At 38.5% G+C, this 13,714-nt stretch overlaps 1 protein-coding gene across 8 annotated transcripts in view; it reads left to right on the forward strand.

Moving 5' to 3' along the window:
- The window catches only part of YAP1 (Yes1 associated transcriptional regulator), an 83,702-nt gene that overhangs the window by 35,333 nt on the left and 34,655 nt on the right, over positions 1 to 13,714 (forward strand). For all 8 annotated transcript variants that reach the window (XM_052670924.1, XM_052670926.1, XM_052670925.1 and 5 more), the window contains exon 3: positions 8,533 to 8,648. In XM_052670924.1, the coding sequence (XP_052526884.1) occupies positions 8,533 to 8,648 (116 nt within the window). The remainder of the gene's footprint in view (positions 1 to 8,532; positions 8,649 to 13,714) is intronic.

Raw genomic sequence — 13,714 nt, forward strand, 5'->3', positions numbered from 1 at the left:
TTGCTCTCCTTATTGATATCTTGGTCTCTTTTATTTGAAATTAAGGAGAGAAAGAAACATGAATTATGAGTGTGTTGAGTGGCTTAACTGTGGGGAACAGAATTCTTACCTTTGGGGACAGGGTGGAGAGACAGGAGAGGTTTCCTTTAAATGCAGTCTCCTTTTCTTCTGTGGAACAGAGAGAGCAGGCTTAAAATCAAGTCTGGTGATATCAACCATAGGGTTGCATAGCATTTAGTCCTCTATGGAGTTTGGAAAAGGACTGAGTTGGCACAAGGAATGTAAAAGCTAGGACTTCTCTTTTTATAGACACTTCTCTTTTTATAGACATACTGCTCTTTCTTCTGGTTTTCAAAGTAATGGAAAGAGCCCTGGAAATTAAAATGTCCTCATTCCTTTCTTCTCAAACTCCGAAAACAATAATATTTTATCTGGGGGATCCCCGGAGGAATCCACAAATCATGTTTTTTAAGAACGCTAAATCCTTAGTGTGTCTGTAGTGAGAGTTGTCTGTGTGGAGGCCAGTGCTAATGAAGGCTGCTATTGAATAATTTTCAGCATTTTGTGTATCTTAAGCTCTGTTTCATATACCAGTGTATATGGCTTCATGGGATATACTTCCAGGACTTGATGTTAGTTCTTAGCATCTTGCAAGTTGGACCTGCTTTGGGAAGGAATTCAAGAGGGATCTGTCCAAGAATTTAACTGACTCTCACAAAATCTATTTCTGCACCAATTAAGACTTTTGTCAGAGACATTTAAGGCATTTAAGTTGCCTTGCTGCTTTGCACTAATCGAGGTTCAAACCCTTAATTTGTGGAATGAATTTCTGATGCATGGGACTATTAGGGCATTAGAAGGGTAACAACTATCTGACAGAGGTCAATTCGATATTTGGAGTGAATAGAGCTCTGACAGCCTCTTTCTACCTGGTTATCATAGAATCAAGGTTGGAAAAGATCATCAAGTCCTATCAGTGGCTAAGTAGCTGTCAACAGGATTTTTGTGCCCATCATTCTTATAATAAATTTTGCTTTTGTTCTTTTCAAAGTCATTTGAAATCACGGCTGTGGCACAACGCAGTTGCACGCTTAACAATTGCCTGCTGCTTTTGTATGTGCTTTTGCAGGCTGAAAGGATAGAGCTGTCTGTACCATCATGGAAGCAAGTGTGCTCTGTCATCGTATGCCTGTGGTATGGCTGGGTGAGGACGTCTCCAGTAGCCTGAGTGGAGTAGTGCAACGCAAGCTTTGTTACCATATACAGATCTGAGAAGGAAAATCAAAGTGCTCCCAAATTATGTATTACACCAATATTCAGAAATTTTGTTTGTATTTGTTTGAAGCAGTTAGGCTGTGGTTGGAGGCAGTACTGTTATTGAGACAAACTGTGAGATGGATCTCAGTTTCATTCTGCCGGTTTTGGGAGGAGGTCATATTAAGATGCTGTGAATTTTACTGTGTGCTCCATATTAATCTGTCATGGTCCTGGCACCTAGGGAAACCTTGCAAATCAGCAGGAGGGGATAACTAGAAACACAGTGCTTTCCAACACAGTAGGTGAAATATCGTGTCGCTGCAGATCAGATGTTCATTGCTGTGAACAACAGTTTTTCCATTTGTTTGTTTAATTATTTATTTAAGGAGACAATTGGAAAGTTCCTAAAAAACCTTAGGCCACTTTAATTGTATCTTCTGGTCTAACTGGTTCAGATTTAGGACAGTGTTTGTGGAGTACTGAACTGGAGATGGAGATAATTGCTAACAACAAAGCTGTCTCATTTATCCTTGAGGCTTTTTTCTTTACTGTTGCTGCTTGGAACTGAAATTTGTCGTCTCAGAGTTTTAGTGCTAGATAAGGTATAAATCTGTGACTTTGTTAAACTATTTGCAGAGAACCATACTTCACTTTTAAATCAGCAACCCCTGATAAATTGACCAGGAGAGCTGAAGGCTATTTCACGTTTCTATCTTTCAATTTCTTGAAATAGTGTTTGTGGGGTAGAAAAGAGAGTGCACAAAGAATGTCACAACTTCTGCCCTCAGGCAAAGCTGAATCCATTTATTTCTGCTTAATAGTATCCTAGGAGTATTGTATTAGTCATAACCCAGAAAGCTCTACATCCTACACTCAAGTTTTAGAGGGTGCTGGTAAAAGCTTTTCATACTGAGGCTACTTAAAGCTTTTTATGTTATCCCATTTTTAAACCTAACTTAGGAAAATTTGCTTGTGCAACCCCCTGGCACATCTGTAAAGTCCAACTACTCTTTTAGGAATTTACTTTCAGCTCTTTTATTGAATTAGTAAATATTGTCACTTCCACAACGACTCTACAGTCACTCTACCGCGGTTTTGATTCTGCAGTAGAGATTGGGTCCCTGCAGAAGTACACACTCTTGTTTCTTCTCTGCCTACTAGCACGGTCGCTATCTTGCAGGTAAACTGTACTTCCTAGATGCAGGACAAGTTTGCATAATGTTTGGCAAAGACTTGAATTTGAAGAGGGAGTCCCTAAAGGTGTTCAAGGCCAGATTGGATGGGGCCCTGGGCAGCCTGGTCTAGTATTAAATGTGGAGTTTGGTGGCCCTGCATGTGGCACAGGGAGTTGGACGTTCATGATCTTTGAGGTCCCTTCCAACCCTGGCCATTCTGTGAGTTTCTGACAATAAATGTTTATTTAAAGGGCAAAAATAGTAATTTAATCATGGAATCATTAAGGTTGGAAAAAAGATCTCTAAGATCATCTATCCAACCGTCAGCCTATCACAATCATGTATTCATTCAGTTTCTCTCAGTGGCAGGAGAAAAGCCAACTTTCAGCATATTACTTCAAACTTTGATGCAGTGGAATGTACTGGCAAGAGCTTTAAAATAATTCAGTAATGCCATTTACAAGGAGTACCTTACTCTGGTTCATCTAATTTTTGAAGCTCTTAAGTGAGGAAGGAAAAGGGAAAATATTCCGTATCATTCTGCATTACGTAGATTGAGGAAACCAGTGGGTTAAGGAGACAAAAGAAAAAATATGAAAGATTAAAGTAAATTAGAATCATAGGTGACGTGCTTGTTGATGGAGCAATTCACATTTGGGAATTAATGAGAAACTGAAATTTCATACCAACTTTAGAGAAGGTTAGGTTTAGTTTTGTTTGTGCACAAATACTCAGTCACTCAGACTTCTCAATTCACTCCCCGTATAATAGAAAAACTACACGGTGCCAAGCTCAGAATTTTGGTATCGCAGTCTGGTCAGCAGTGTGTGCTTGTATTTTTATTTGGTTTTTAATCAAAACAGGATTTCCAATGAACTCTTAAAATCATCCCGAAGCTCTGAGCACTGAAGTCCAAGTTAGTCACCGTGACTTTACTAGAGACTGGAAATAATTTTCTCATGCAGGCATAGAACGTAAGGCTGTCTACATTTTAAAACATACAGCCATAGAAGCATCTTATGATGATGATTTAATATTGAATAACAACTTGCCTTCCTGAATGTCCTTCCTGTGAGTAACCTTTCCTGTGACAGGACAGGTCTCCCTGAAGTATCCCTGTGAATGATAGCAGATATGCAGATAAGGGCAAAAAAAGAGTAAGCGAAGAATCATGGCTTTGTCATGACTGAGAATTGTATTAAAAGAATGGAGTACCTTAAGAAACGTATGTTGAGCAACAGGGACTCTAATTGCAACAATACAGAATATCAGAATTAGTATTTATAGTTGACAACTGTATGTTTGCATGTAATTCCTGGATTGGAATGGATACATAGTTCCTAATGAATGAAGCCTTTAACTGAAGGATTAAAGTAAATTTTTTAGCATCCTTTTTGTGCTAATTCATTTCTGATGTGGCTTTCAATACGTCTCATCAGTGAAGCAACTGGAGGACAAATGGGAAGGTGCATCACACCCAGAGCAAGGCAGATCAGTTCTCTGTTTTTAGGAATGGTTTTATTTTATCAATCTGTTAACACCTAAAGATTATTTTCAATGAAGCTTGGCATATATATATTTTAATTGTTTTAAGATCTCCTGCTTCTTTTCCCTTACGATTTAAAAGCAAATAAAAACGCCCAACACTTCAAAATTAGGATATAAATTGAATCTGAAGAATCTTTCTGGTGTGTGATAATGTCTAATACCAAAAAGGATTTATTTCACTTAGAAATTCCAGTTCTTAGTGAGTGTAGAAATGCTCTTTGTATTTATAAAATGAGAACCTTTTATTAAAAGCTGTTCATGTCAAGAGGTAAGTGATTTGTATGACTTTGGAAATTGATAGGAGGTGATGGTAGCAGCTTTGTCCTTTGTCCTCCTTGCATGCCATGGTGCTTTGGGAGTGCTTCTTAGTGGAGGGTGACTGAGAGTGTTCCATAGAACAGTTGTTCGTCTTGACACCAGACCTGACAATTACAGATAAGTATCAAGATGCTGGATTTGAGTCTTTATCCTGTGAAGTAAAATGCCTTACGTTCCTTGATTATACTAGAGATTGGCTTTAATTCTGAGATGGTTTATTTGGTCTATTTTTTGCACAGAATCCAGAGCTGTGATTTTACTTCATGAAGAGTTTTAATTTTGATAGTGCTGTGTATTGGCTGGGTCATGGATTTCACTGGATTTGATATGTCACTAATATATGAAGGTTTTTTTGAATTTGACAGTGATACTTCAGCAAAATGTGGCTCAGGTGATGGTACTGAATGTAAGGATGGGGGCAGCAGGCATGCAGTGAAGCTACTATGGAAAAAATCTGTTTGGTGCAGGTAGAGAGAACACAGTGCTGGTGTCAGAGTTCTTTCAGCCTTTTCTGTGCTGATGTTCAAAACAGAGGGAAAGATCTTTACCCGCAGAGAACATTCTGTTTCCGTGCTTGGTTATGAGAAATACATGATGCTTATACTAAGTTGCCTTGGTGCATGTGCTGCACCAAAATATAGACCTGTATTCCTTACCATCGTGCTAAGATTTACTTAAATATTTTACCCATGTTAATGAATATTAGTCTGCTCTGCGTTCCTCCAGTTGGTCAGCACGATTTGGAACTTGTGGAGGAGAACTGATATGCTGTGATGTGTTAGGGGAGTTTTTTACCATATAGTATTCAGAAACTCAGGACATTGTATAGAGAGGTGGGGTATGTGGGAGGACTGTGGTTTGGAGGCAGTTGAAGAGACAGGTTTTGAATGAAGACGTTAGGGAAAGGCGTATGTAGGTCAGGAAGCAGAAAACTGTGTGGGATGGGACAACGTTGCCTTAATGAGCCAACCTAGGGATTGCTGTGATTTTAACATAATCAACTTGATTACTTTGAGGCCTTTCTTTTGTGGCTCTTTTCTAAGAAGGCTGGTTGAAGTTCTGTTGGCTGACTTCTTGAGGGATATCCAGCTAGGCCAAAGCTGGAAGCTGCTGCTGTCTGAACTAGCCGACCACATTAACAACTCCATCTGAGCACTACTTTGCCTCGTGTAATTAAGCAGCAGATAATGCTGTCCCTGTGCTCTAATTGGCAGTACTTCTAAATTGCTTCTTCCTTTGTCTGTTCCTTACTCAGTTATGTTTGAAGAAGATGGTGACTGTTGCTTCCATGTGTTCCTGTAGCAACTGTGCAAATGGTTTTGTAATGCAGTAAGACGATTTTTTTCCTTCTTTTTTTATACTCTACACTCTTTGAGTGTATAAAAACAAAGACTATAGAATATGTACCATAGGTATCTGCTTTATAAGCATATAGTGTTACAAATATTTTCATAGGAGTTAAATGGAAACAAAAGAATGTGTAATCATGGGCACAGTGGTGGTTTCCCAGTTTCCACTGTTCCCAGAATGGAGCTGAGCGAATATATCAAATTTGAAATAGAGAGGAGAAGTGGCGCATGCTGATGCTGTAACTTAAACACACTGTCTGTGAAACATTACCTGTGTTCTTATGTCTGTATTATCTTTCCCTGTTTTCATTGCCTTGTAGAATTGACCGTCAAAAAAATGAAAACTGCTTTTTCATATTAAGATCTGGTGTATATGTATGGCAGTCTTTACTGTGCTTTTCCTTGTTCTGTAAATAAGTAGGTTAAAAGAAAAATTAAGGAGGCCTTGCTGCATGTGGCCTGCTTCTTCATTAAGCTGAATGTTGAAAAACATATGGAAGCAAAGGCACAGTATGTCTAATAGTACCTGTAATGATTGTGTGCCATGGAAACTAATGTGGCAGTGACACCATTTTAATTGAACCTATTGTAACAGGGTGGCTTCCTGTATGCAAGGCAGTACTTGCCACACAGAGTAAGGCTTTGTTTACTATTGCATTCTGGTAGAAAAAGCATTCCTTCCTATTTTGTGCCTCTTGGAATATGTCTACAACTCTTTTGGACTGAAATTTTGTGTATGTTCAAAGAGGGTAGAATGCAAGGAAAGAGGAAAAGGCTTAAGATAAAACTTCTTAGTCCAAGTCACTTTGCGATACCGTCTAGTTTCTGCTCAGGAGACTTCCTGTTCCAATGTGATAAATAATTGCGTGGAGGTAATTGTTTGAGTGACTATGAGCCATTTTATGATCATTTGAAATTCTACTTTCTTCATTTTAATCAAGTGAAAATGCCTAATACTCACATACACAGCTTAGTGTTTGGTGTTTAAGAACAAACAAACAAAAAAGCAATATTTTTGAGTACCAAAGAACATGTTAAAAACTCTTGCTAAATTGATGGAGCACGTTTTTGTTAGTTGGAATTAAAGGGTTCCTTAGTAGTTTCTTGTCATAGTAGCTAATTGCTTACAGCAAGGAGAAGATAATGTTCTGTTTTGTATGTCCAGTTTTACCTGTGATGAGGCCTTAACATATGACTTAACTCTGCGATGCTGTGGTCATGCAAACACACAAACAAAGTTTGGGATTCACCACCTCAGTGAAACCTCAGTGTCAGTGTATTTAACCCACTTACCCTAGGCTTCCTTTGCAACGCAGAATATAGGTGTGATTCACCTCCTTAAATTTCTCAAATGAATTGCATCCTAACAGTGCTCTCATATGTTCCATTCTAGTTAGTGGAGAGCAGGGTGGCAAGGCCAGATGTTGGTGTTTTCATCGATGTAAGTGTTGAAGTGAGCAAATTTGAATTATCTGCCCCTTTAGCATGTCTAAATACAGCACCATCTCCTAAACTTGAGTATACCTGAAAGTTCTATCAGCTGTGAGCTGGAAGAGTTTCTGCACAGTTACTGTTTAAATCCCAGTATAAAGATGGAAAATGTACTCTCTAGTTGATGGTTCTGTACACATACTGAGGCATGAAAAAAGTACAAAACGATGCAAAACATTGGTACAAATTAAGCGTGTGAATTGAGTACCGAGGTTTGAAATTGGATCACAGTGCAATCTGCAGTGCAACTTTAAATGTAGAACTTTCATTGGAGAAATTGAAACTGGGCATTCTACTAATCCAGAAAGAAGTAACTTTAAGAGTGTTCAGTATGATGAAAGAGTGGTATCAAGTTAGTGATGTGTTGGATTCTAATTGTTAATCAAACTATTTTAGTATGAGCTTGAATTGATACCGTCAAAGCTTACTGCATGTTAGTGGTTTTTATTTTTGTCCATGTGAGCTTTTCAGAGCAATCTTAATTAATGGCATCAAGATACTATGATGCTTGTTCGTGAATAGCGTGCATTTGTTATTCATTAGATTGGCAAAGCACGCTAATCGCATACTCAGAAGATGAAGTAATCATTCATTACATTTGTGTTTTCATTGACTTAAATAGTTTTGTGAATGACAGTGAAGGTATTTTCCAGGGTTTTGGTTTTTCTTTTCAAAACAGATACATCAAAGCTCCTGAAGTTTTGTGATTATCTTTTAGAGAGGGCTCACTGAGTTACTTGACAATCCAACTGTCCTCATCTTCTAGTATGAAATAGAAAAGCAGCTGAACATCAGTTGCTTTTTTTTTGTTACTACTCTTGTGCAGCTGGTTACTTAAGTTACCACAGATGTTCAGTTCTCAGGGATGGGGGGAGTACTCCATCAAATAACCTGAGAATGTAGGCTATGTTGGGGAAGACTAATGATTACTCACCAGCCTGTTCATTACAGCTCCCCAGGCACTGAGCATGAACTCGTCATGCCAAACTACTTGACTGTGCTTGAGATTCCAGGCATAACTGGCTGGGTTTGAAAGACACTCAAGTTGCATTGAAAACTGACAAGTAACTAATCAGCAAGGAAAGGAAGAGAATGTTTAATTCATGCATATATTATGGGACAACAGTCTAGCTTCCAGTACTCATGCTGAGCTGTATCTCTCCATTGCTCTAGCTCTAATCACTGCAGCTCTTTGGTGGGAAAATGATGGTGACCAGAGTAAAGTATTTGAGAATATGAGGTATAGTAATGCTTGGACAGAATCCAAAAAACTCTTGTTTGGTTTTGAATGTGGCTCTTGTTGTCATGCTTAACCTTTTGTTGTTAAACTTTCTGTGCTAGCAGGTCATTATTGTGAACGCATGACTGTCCTAACTCTTGCTTTGTTTCTGTAGTCATATTGATCAAACAACAACATGGCAAGATCCCAGGAAGGCCATGCTTTCCCAGATGAATGTTACAGCTCCCACCAGTCCTCCCGTGCAACAGAACTTAATGAACTCAGCATCAGGTAAGCAAAAACTGTTTTTGTGCAGAAGGTCATACAAATGAAGATACTGCTAGCTATTTTAATCAAGAAGATGTTGTGGGGGGCAGAGGAGTTGAAATCTCACAGTTGTCTGTTTATTTTTAAACTTTAAATTTGTGAAGAATGATGCATCAAGCATCTTGATGCAGCAAGCATCAATTGAGGTGAGAGAATGTAATGTTTGCCAGCAAAAAGCATGCTGTAAGTTTTGGGTCTGTGTTTTATTTTTTTTTTCAAGTGGATGATCCAAACATTTGAAGAAACAAAATTCCTGCCTCTGTTTCTTCTGACTGAAAATGCCGTTAAACTGATTAAAAGAATTTTCATTAAATTATTGCCATTTTGCTTCAAAGCTAGAGCTTCTGCAATGTTTGGTTTTTATGTTTTGTTTTGCCTTCCCTTGCTCACTTATTATGCTAAGCGTGTTGCCATTCGTTTATAATTCCCACGTTGGTTATGGACATCTTCACTTAACAAGTAAAGCAAACACCTGGAAAGTCTTGTTTAGAAGTAAAGTTGTTTTTTCTTCTTTTCCAATCATTTCCAAAACAATGTATGCTGATTATTATTTCTTCAGCTGAGGAAATCAGATGTCTTTTCCTAGAACATAGAATAGTTTTTCAGCTGATCTAAGGGAATCTGTTACTAGACAGCAGGACGGTATGCTTATTCTTACTATAAAATTTGCTACATGTTTACATAGCTTTGTTGTCCTAATGGTGCAGAGAGCAAGCAGATGCTGTTTTTACTGCTGCACTCTTCTCTATGCTTTGTCGCTGTCTCGTCACTGAGGTTGACATGTTATTCATTTTTTTCAGTCTGATTTTTCATGTGTATGTCTGCTTTTCTTAAAAGTTATTCTCTGGTGCTGCTTTTTGTTGTCCGTTTAGACAGCTTTGTTTCATGCTGCAATTCATACGCTGTAGACAATACCAAAAGATTAACAGGCATGACCAAACTGTGCTGTTCATGACTGGGTGTTAGATGGAAGCTGATCAAACTTTTTGCTGGCAAGGCCAGGAGGTTGGATTATCCCGGCACAAATGAAAGAGTTCAGTTCAGATTCAGAAAGTCATGATTCAGAACAATTAAGCTCTCAATGTCTAATGTGAAAATACAATCTCTGATTATTGTTCTTTTCTGTAGCTAAAGAGAATGATATGCTTTTGTAGGGACACATCAGAAGAACAGAAAATAGGAGAAAGGAAACAGCTCTCCTGGTCTGTCTTGCCTTTGGTTTATTTTATTTATACATAAAGTAGATACTAGTCTATTTGAATATGCCAGTCTATTACAGACATAAATTCTGTATTTTAAGATGACTCCTCAAACCTTCCCTTGTATTGTAGTATTAGCAGAAAAACAGTGTTGATAGTGAAGTCGGATGTGCTGTGTATACTTATTAAAAAAAAGAAAGATTCTTAGCAAAAAAAAAAAGTAAATAGTTTGTTTTAAGAGGGAAGAATCTTTGTAAAGTAAATCTAGTAGTCAGTAATGAAGGGCTATTTGAAAAAGAAAATCAAGAAATTAAAAGTAATTGATGCAAGTGTGTGAGCAAGTGAAACTCCTGTATTTTGTTACTCTAGCAATGGGATTCCATGGGTACTTGTTAAGCTGAGGTAATGTTATTTGGAACTGGCTCTTGGGGGTGCACCCACTAATGCTTAACTTGATTGTGTTTAACAAGTGTTTTGAATTAAAGAATATTGAACTCGTATTTATTGTATGATTCCATTTCTGATACCTTATTTGGTAAATCCTCATGTACAGTCTTTAACTGTATATTTGTTTCTACTGAAGCTGCTTATACTTGGTTTTGTCACTGTGTACTACTGAGTTTATGGTGGTTTGTGCTTGCTTGATGGCCTCATAAAGAATGAGAAAAATGGAAAAATCAAGTAACTACCCACTCAGCTCAGTGGAATTTAAATCTGACAGCGTCATATAGACATAGGGCTCCTTAATGTTCTAATTTGGCAGTTTGGCCTCAAGAACTGGGAAATAAGGTTGAGACCTCTTCGAGTCAGAATTTTCCTGTTCTGAAGTACTGCTGGCAGTGAAACGTGCCCTACTGCTGAGAGAGCCTTTCATGAGAGAGATTGGGAGAAGCAAGAGTAAGTCCTGGGACAGCTGGAGGTCGCTGACTTACAAAAAAAAATGTCCACAAGTGAATGTTTTTCTTTCTGTGCATCCTTGTGTGGTGCTCGTGAATTGTAGCCCTTCATCAGAAGCTACAGACCAATCTTTAGTGTATTGAATTGCAGAATGCTGGAGTAGCCTGCAAGTAAGGTTGCTGTGGTGAAATCTGAAAGCAGGGGATTTTAGGAAATGCCATGAGAGTCACTGGAAGGGTATATTCGCTAGAATTAAGAACAGGAAAACAAACTGAGAAGGAGGGATAGAACAGAACTTGGAGATCTGTTGTCTGCATACTGAAGGTAAACCTGTTGGGTTTTATGGATGAGAAGGGTAGATGGAGCTCAGGAAGTAGGAGAGAAAACAGATTTGTGGTAAGGACGAAGGCAGGTCAGCAGTGTTTGAAATCGAAACTGGCACAGGGAAGATGTGGATTAGCATGAGATGGAGATTTTTAGGGTTTTTTTTCACTTTGTGGATGGACTGCTTGAGGAGTATTAGTAAGCGTACATCCTCTACCACAAGGCATCAGTGTGTGAATGGGAGAATGTTTTTGTTTTAGGTTCTTTGGTATGTTTTTGTCTCAGCTCTACTGAACCTGGCTTGCTCGAGTAAATTGTGCAATCTACTAAAATGTTTTGTGCCGTGTGTATGGAGAAGTATAGTGCTTTTTTAGATGACATTTGTTGTTTAATCTTCTGCTAAATATGATTGCATTTTCATAGTAATAATGGGAAGAAGACAAGCTTGTTTCTTCCAACAGTGTGATATATATAGAAATTGGTTTAGAATGTTCTCATTATTTTCTGTTTTTTTAACCATTTTACCTTAAAGATACTGCAGGAAAAGTGATACTCAATCTGTCTTGATTCACATTAAACGCTAACAAAAATGTACAGTTCCAACTAAAGTGAAGTTATGCATCTGATTATAAACAATGCTTGTTTCTTATAATAATGATAGTTGATATGAATTGAATAAAATAAAGTGCATTTATACACTTCCCTTCTTCAGTTACTTTTATTTTCTTGAGTCATGCTTAACAGCGCTGCTTACTTGAGCCTATTCTGCTTGTATGCAGACAGCAGATCAGTGGATCTGGAGCAGATTACCTGTCTTTGTCCTCGTCTTCCCTTGCACTGCAACTGTGCATTGCTTTTCCTGGTGAAAGTTTGTAGACCCCCTGTTATTCCATGGACTCTTGAAGTTAGGTTGCAGTGCCACGTTTAAGACTGGTTAGGAAGATTAATTTTCAAAGTCATAACTTAAGGTCGCCTTTGTGGTTTGTGTTGTTGTTGGTTGTTTTTTTTCCCACTGCGGGGGGTAGAGAGAAATGTAGCAATACTAAAACTAGCTCTTCTCATGGTTTCATGCTTCATGCTTTGTGGGCTTCCATTCTGTGTAACCAGTCATACTACAAATTCTACTTTGTGTATATTCAGCATTGCATATGGTCTGTTGTGAAATTCAAGTTTCAAAGTGTCTGCATGACATGAATGTTTCATGTCTTCCTTACCATTTTTAATAGTAGCTTTTTGTAAGCTGTACTGAGCTGACAGAATAAAGTTGGACTCCTGGTAAATTCTGTACAGTTTGATACTATTTTAAAAAGTTTGATAATTGCAATGGTGCCATGACTTCAAAGAAGAAGATTAGGAAGGTTTGTGAAGGTCAGTGTTTGCATATGGTGACTCTTGCTGTTGGTGTTTCAGTTCCTTTGTCATCTGTGAGCTTTTTTTTTTAATAGCTAGAGATGCTATCTAATATGCATTAACCTTGTGATTAAAATGCAGTTTTATTTACATTTATTTTACACCTGCACATCAGAGACTGTAAGGACTTGTGAGGTTTATTTGTGATATCAGTATAGGTTGAATTTATATTATGTTTTTGCTTTAGTTATTCTTTCTGTTGCTTTTTATCTGCCAGCAGTGAGTTCTGCATTTTTATGGCAATGATGGTAAATTGAGAAAGTGCAATCAAGAATGGAGAAGCGAGCTGAACAGAGACATGCACAAAGACTTTTAAAATTACATGTACTTATGTTAAGTTACAGCAATATATAAATATTTAGTTAAAGAGGAATGCCTTATCAGTGTTTTTCTAAGGATGGCTTACATTTGGATGTTGGAATCTAATTTATGGATAACCATTCTTTTAAAATACGGCAATAAATGGTGAGTTGAACTAAAAGGCTAGTCTCTCCCTTTGCAAGTAACATAATAGAGCTGAAAGTAAGTTTGTGGCTGTATTCAGTTGACCAAGGAGGCATCAAACAGAACTGGAAGGATACCATGCCACAAGGATATCATAGAATGGTTTGGGTTGGAAGGGGCCTTTAAGATCATCTAGTTCCAACCGCCCTGCTGTAGGCAGGGACACCTCCCACTGGACCAGGTTGCTCACAGCCCCATCCAGCCTAACCTTGAATGCTCCCAGGGAAGGGACATCCATAACCTCTCTGGGCAACCTGTTCCAGTGTCTTGCCATCCTCACAGTAAAGAACTTATTCCTAATATCTTGTCTAAATCTACTCTCTTCCAGTTTAAGGCCATTTCCCCTTGTCCTGTCGCTGCCTGCCCTTATAAAATGTCCCTCCCCAGCTTTCCTGTAGGTCCCTTTCAAGGCACTGGAAAGCCACTATTAAAAGCCTCCCCCCTCCATCCCTGAGGTCCCCCCAGAGCTTTTTATTTGCCAAGCTGAAGAGTCAACTCTTTCAGCCGGTTCCCATTGGATGCCAAATGTTTATGAAGGTTTAACAAAACACTGGAAAAGTACTTGCAAAAGAGGCCCTTTGACATCTAGTAAATAGGCAGACTCTTCAAGAGCAGGTTGGACAGGGCCCGGGGCAACCTGGTCTAGTACCAGATCTGGAAGTCGGTGGCCCTGCCTGTGGCAGTGGGGTTGGGACT

Source organism: Tympanuchus pallidicinctus, unplaced genomic scaffold (assembly GCF_026119805.1).
Source record: "Tympanuchus pallidicinctus isolate F22 unplaced genomic scaffold, pur_lepc_1.0 scaffold11, whole genome shotgun sequence".
Taxonomy (NCBI): domain Eukaryota; kingdom Metazoa; phylum Chordata; class Aves; order Galliformes; family Phasianidae; genus Tympanuchus; species Tympanuchus pallidicinctus.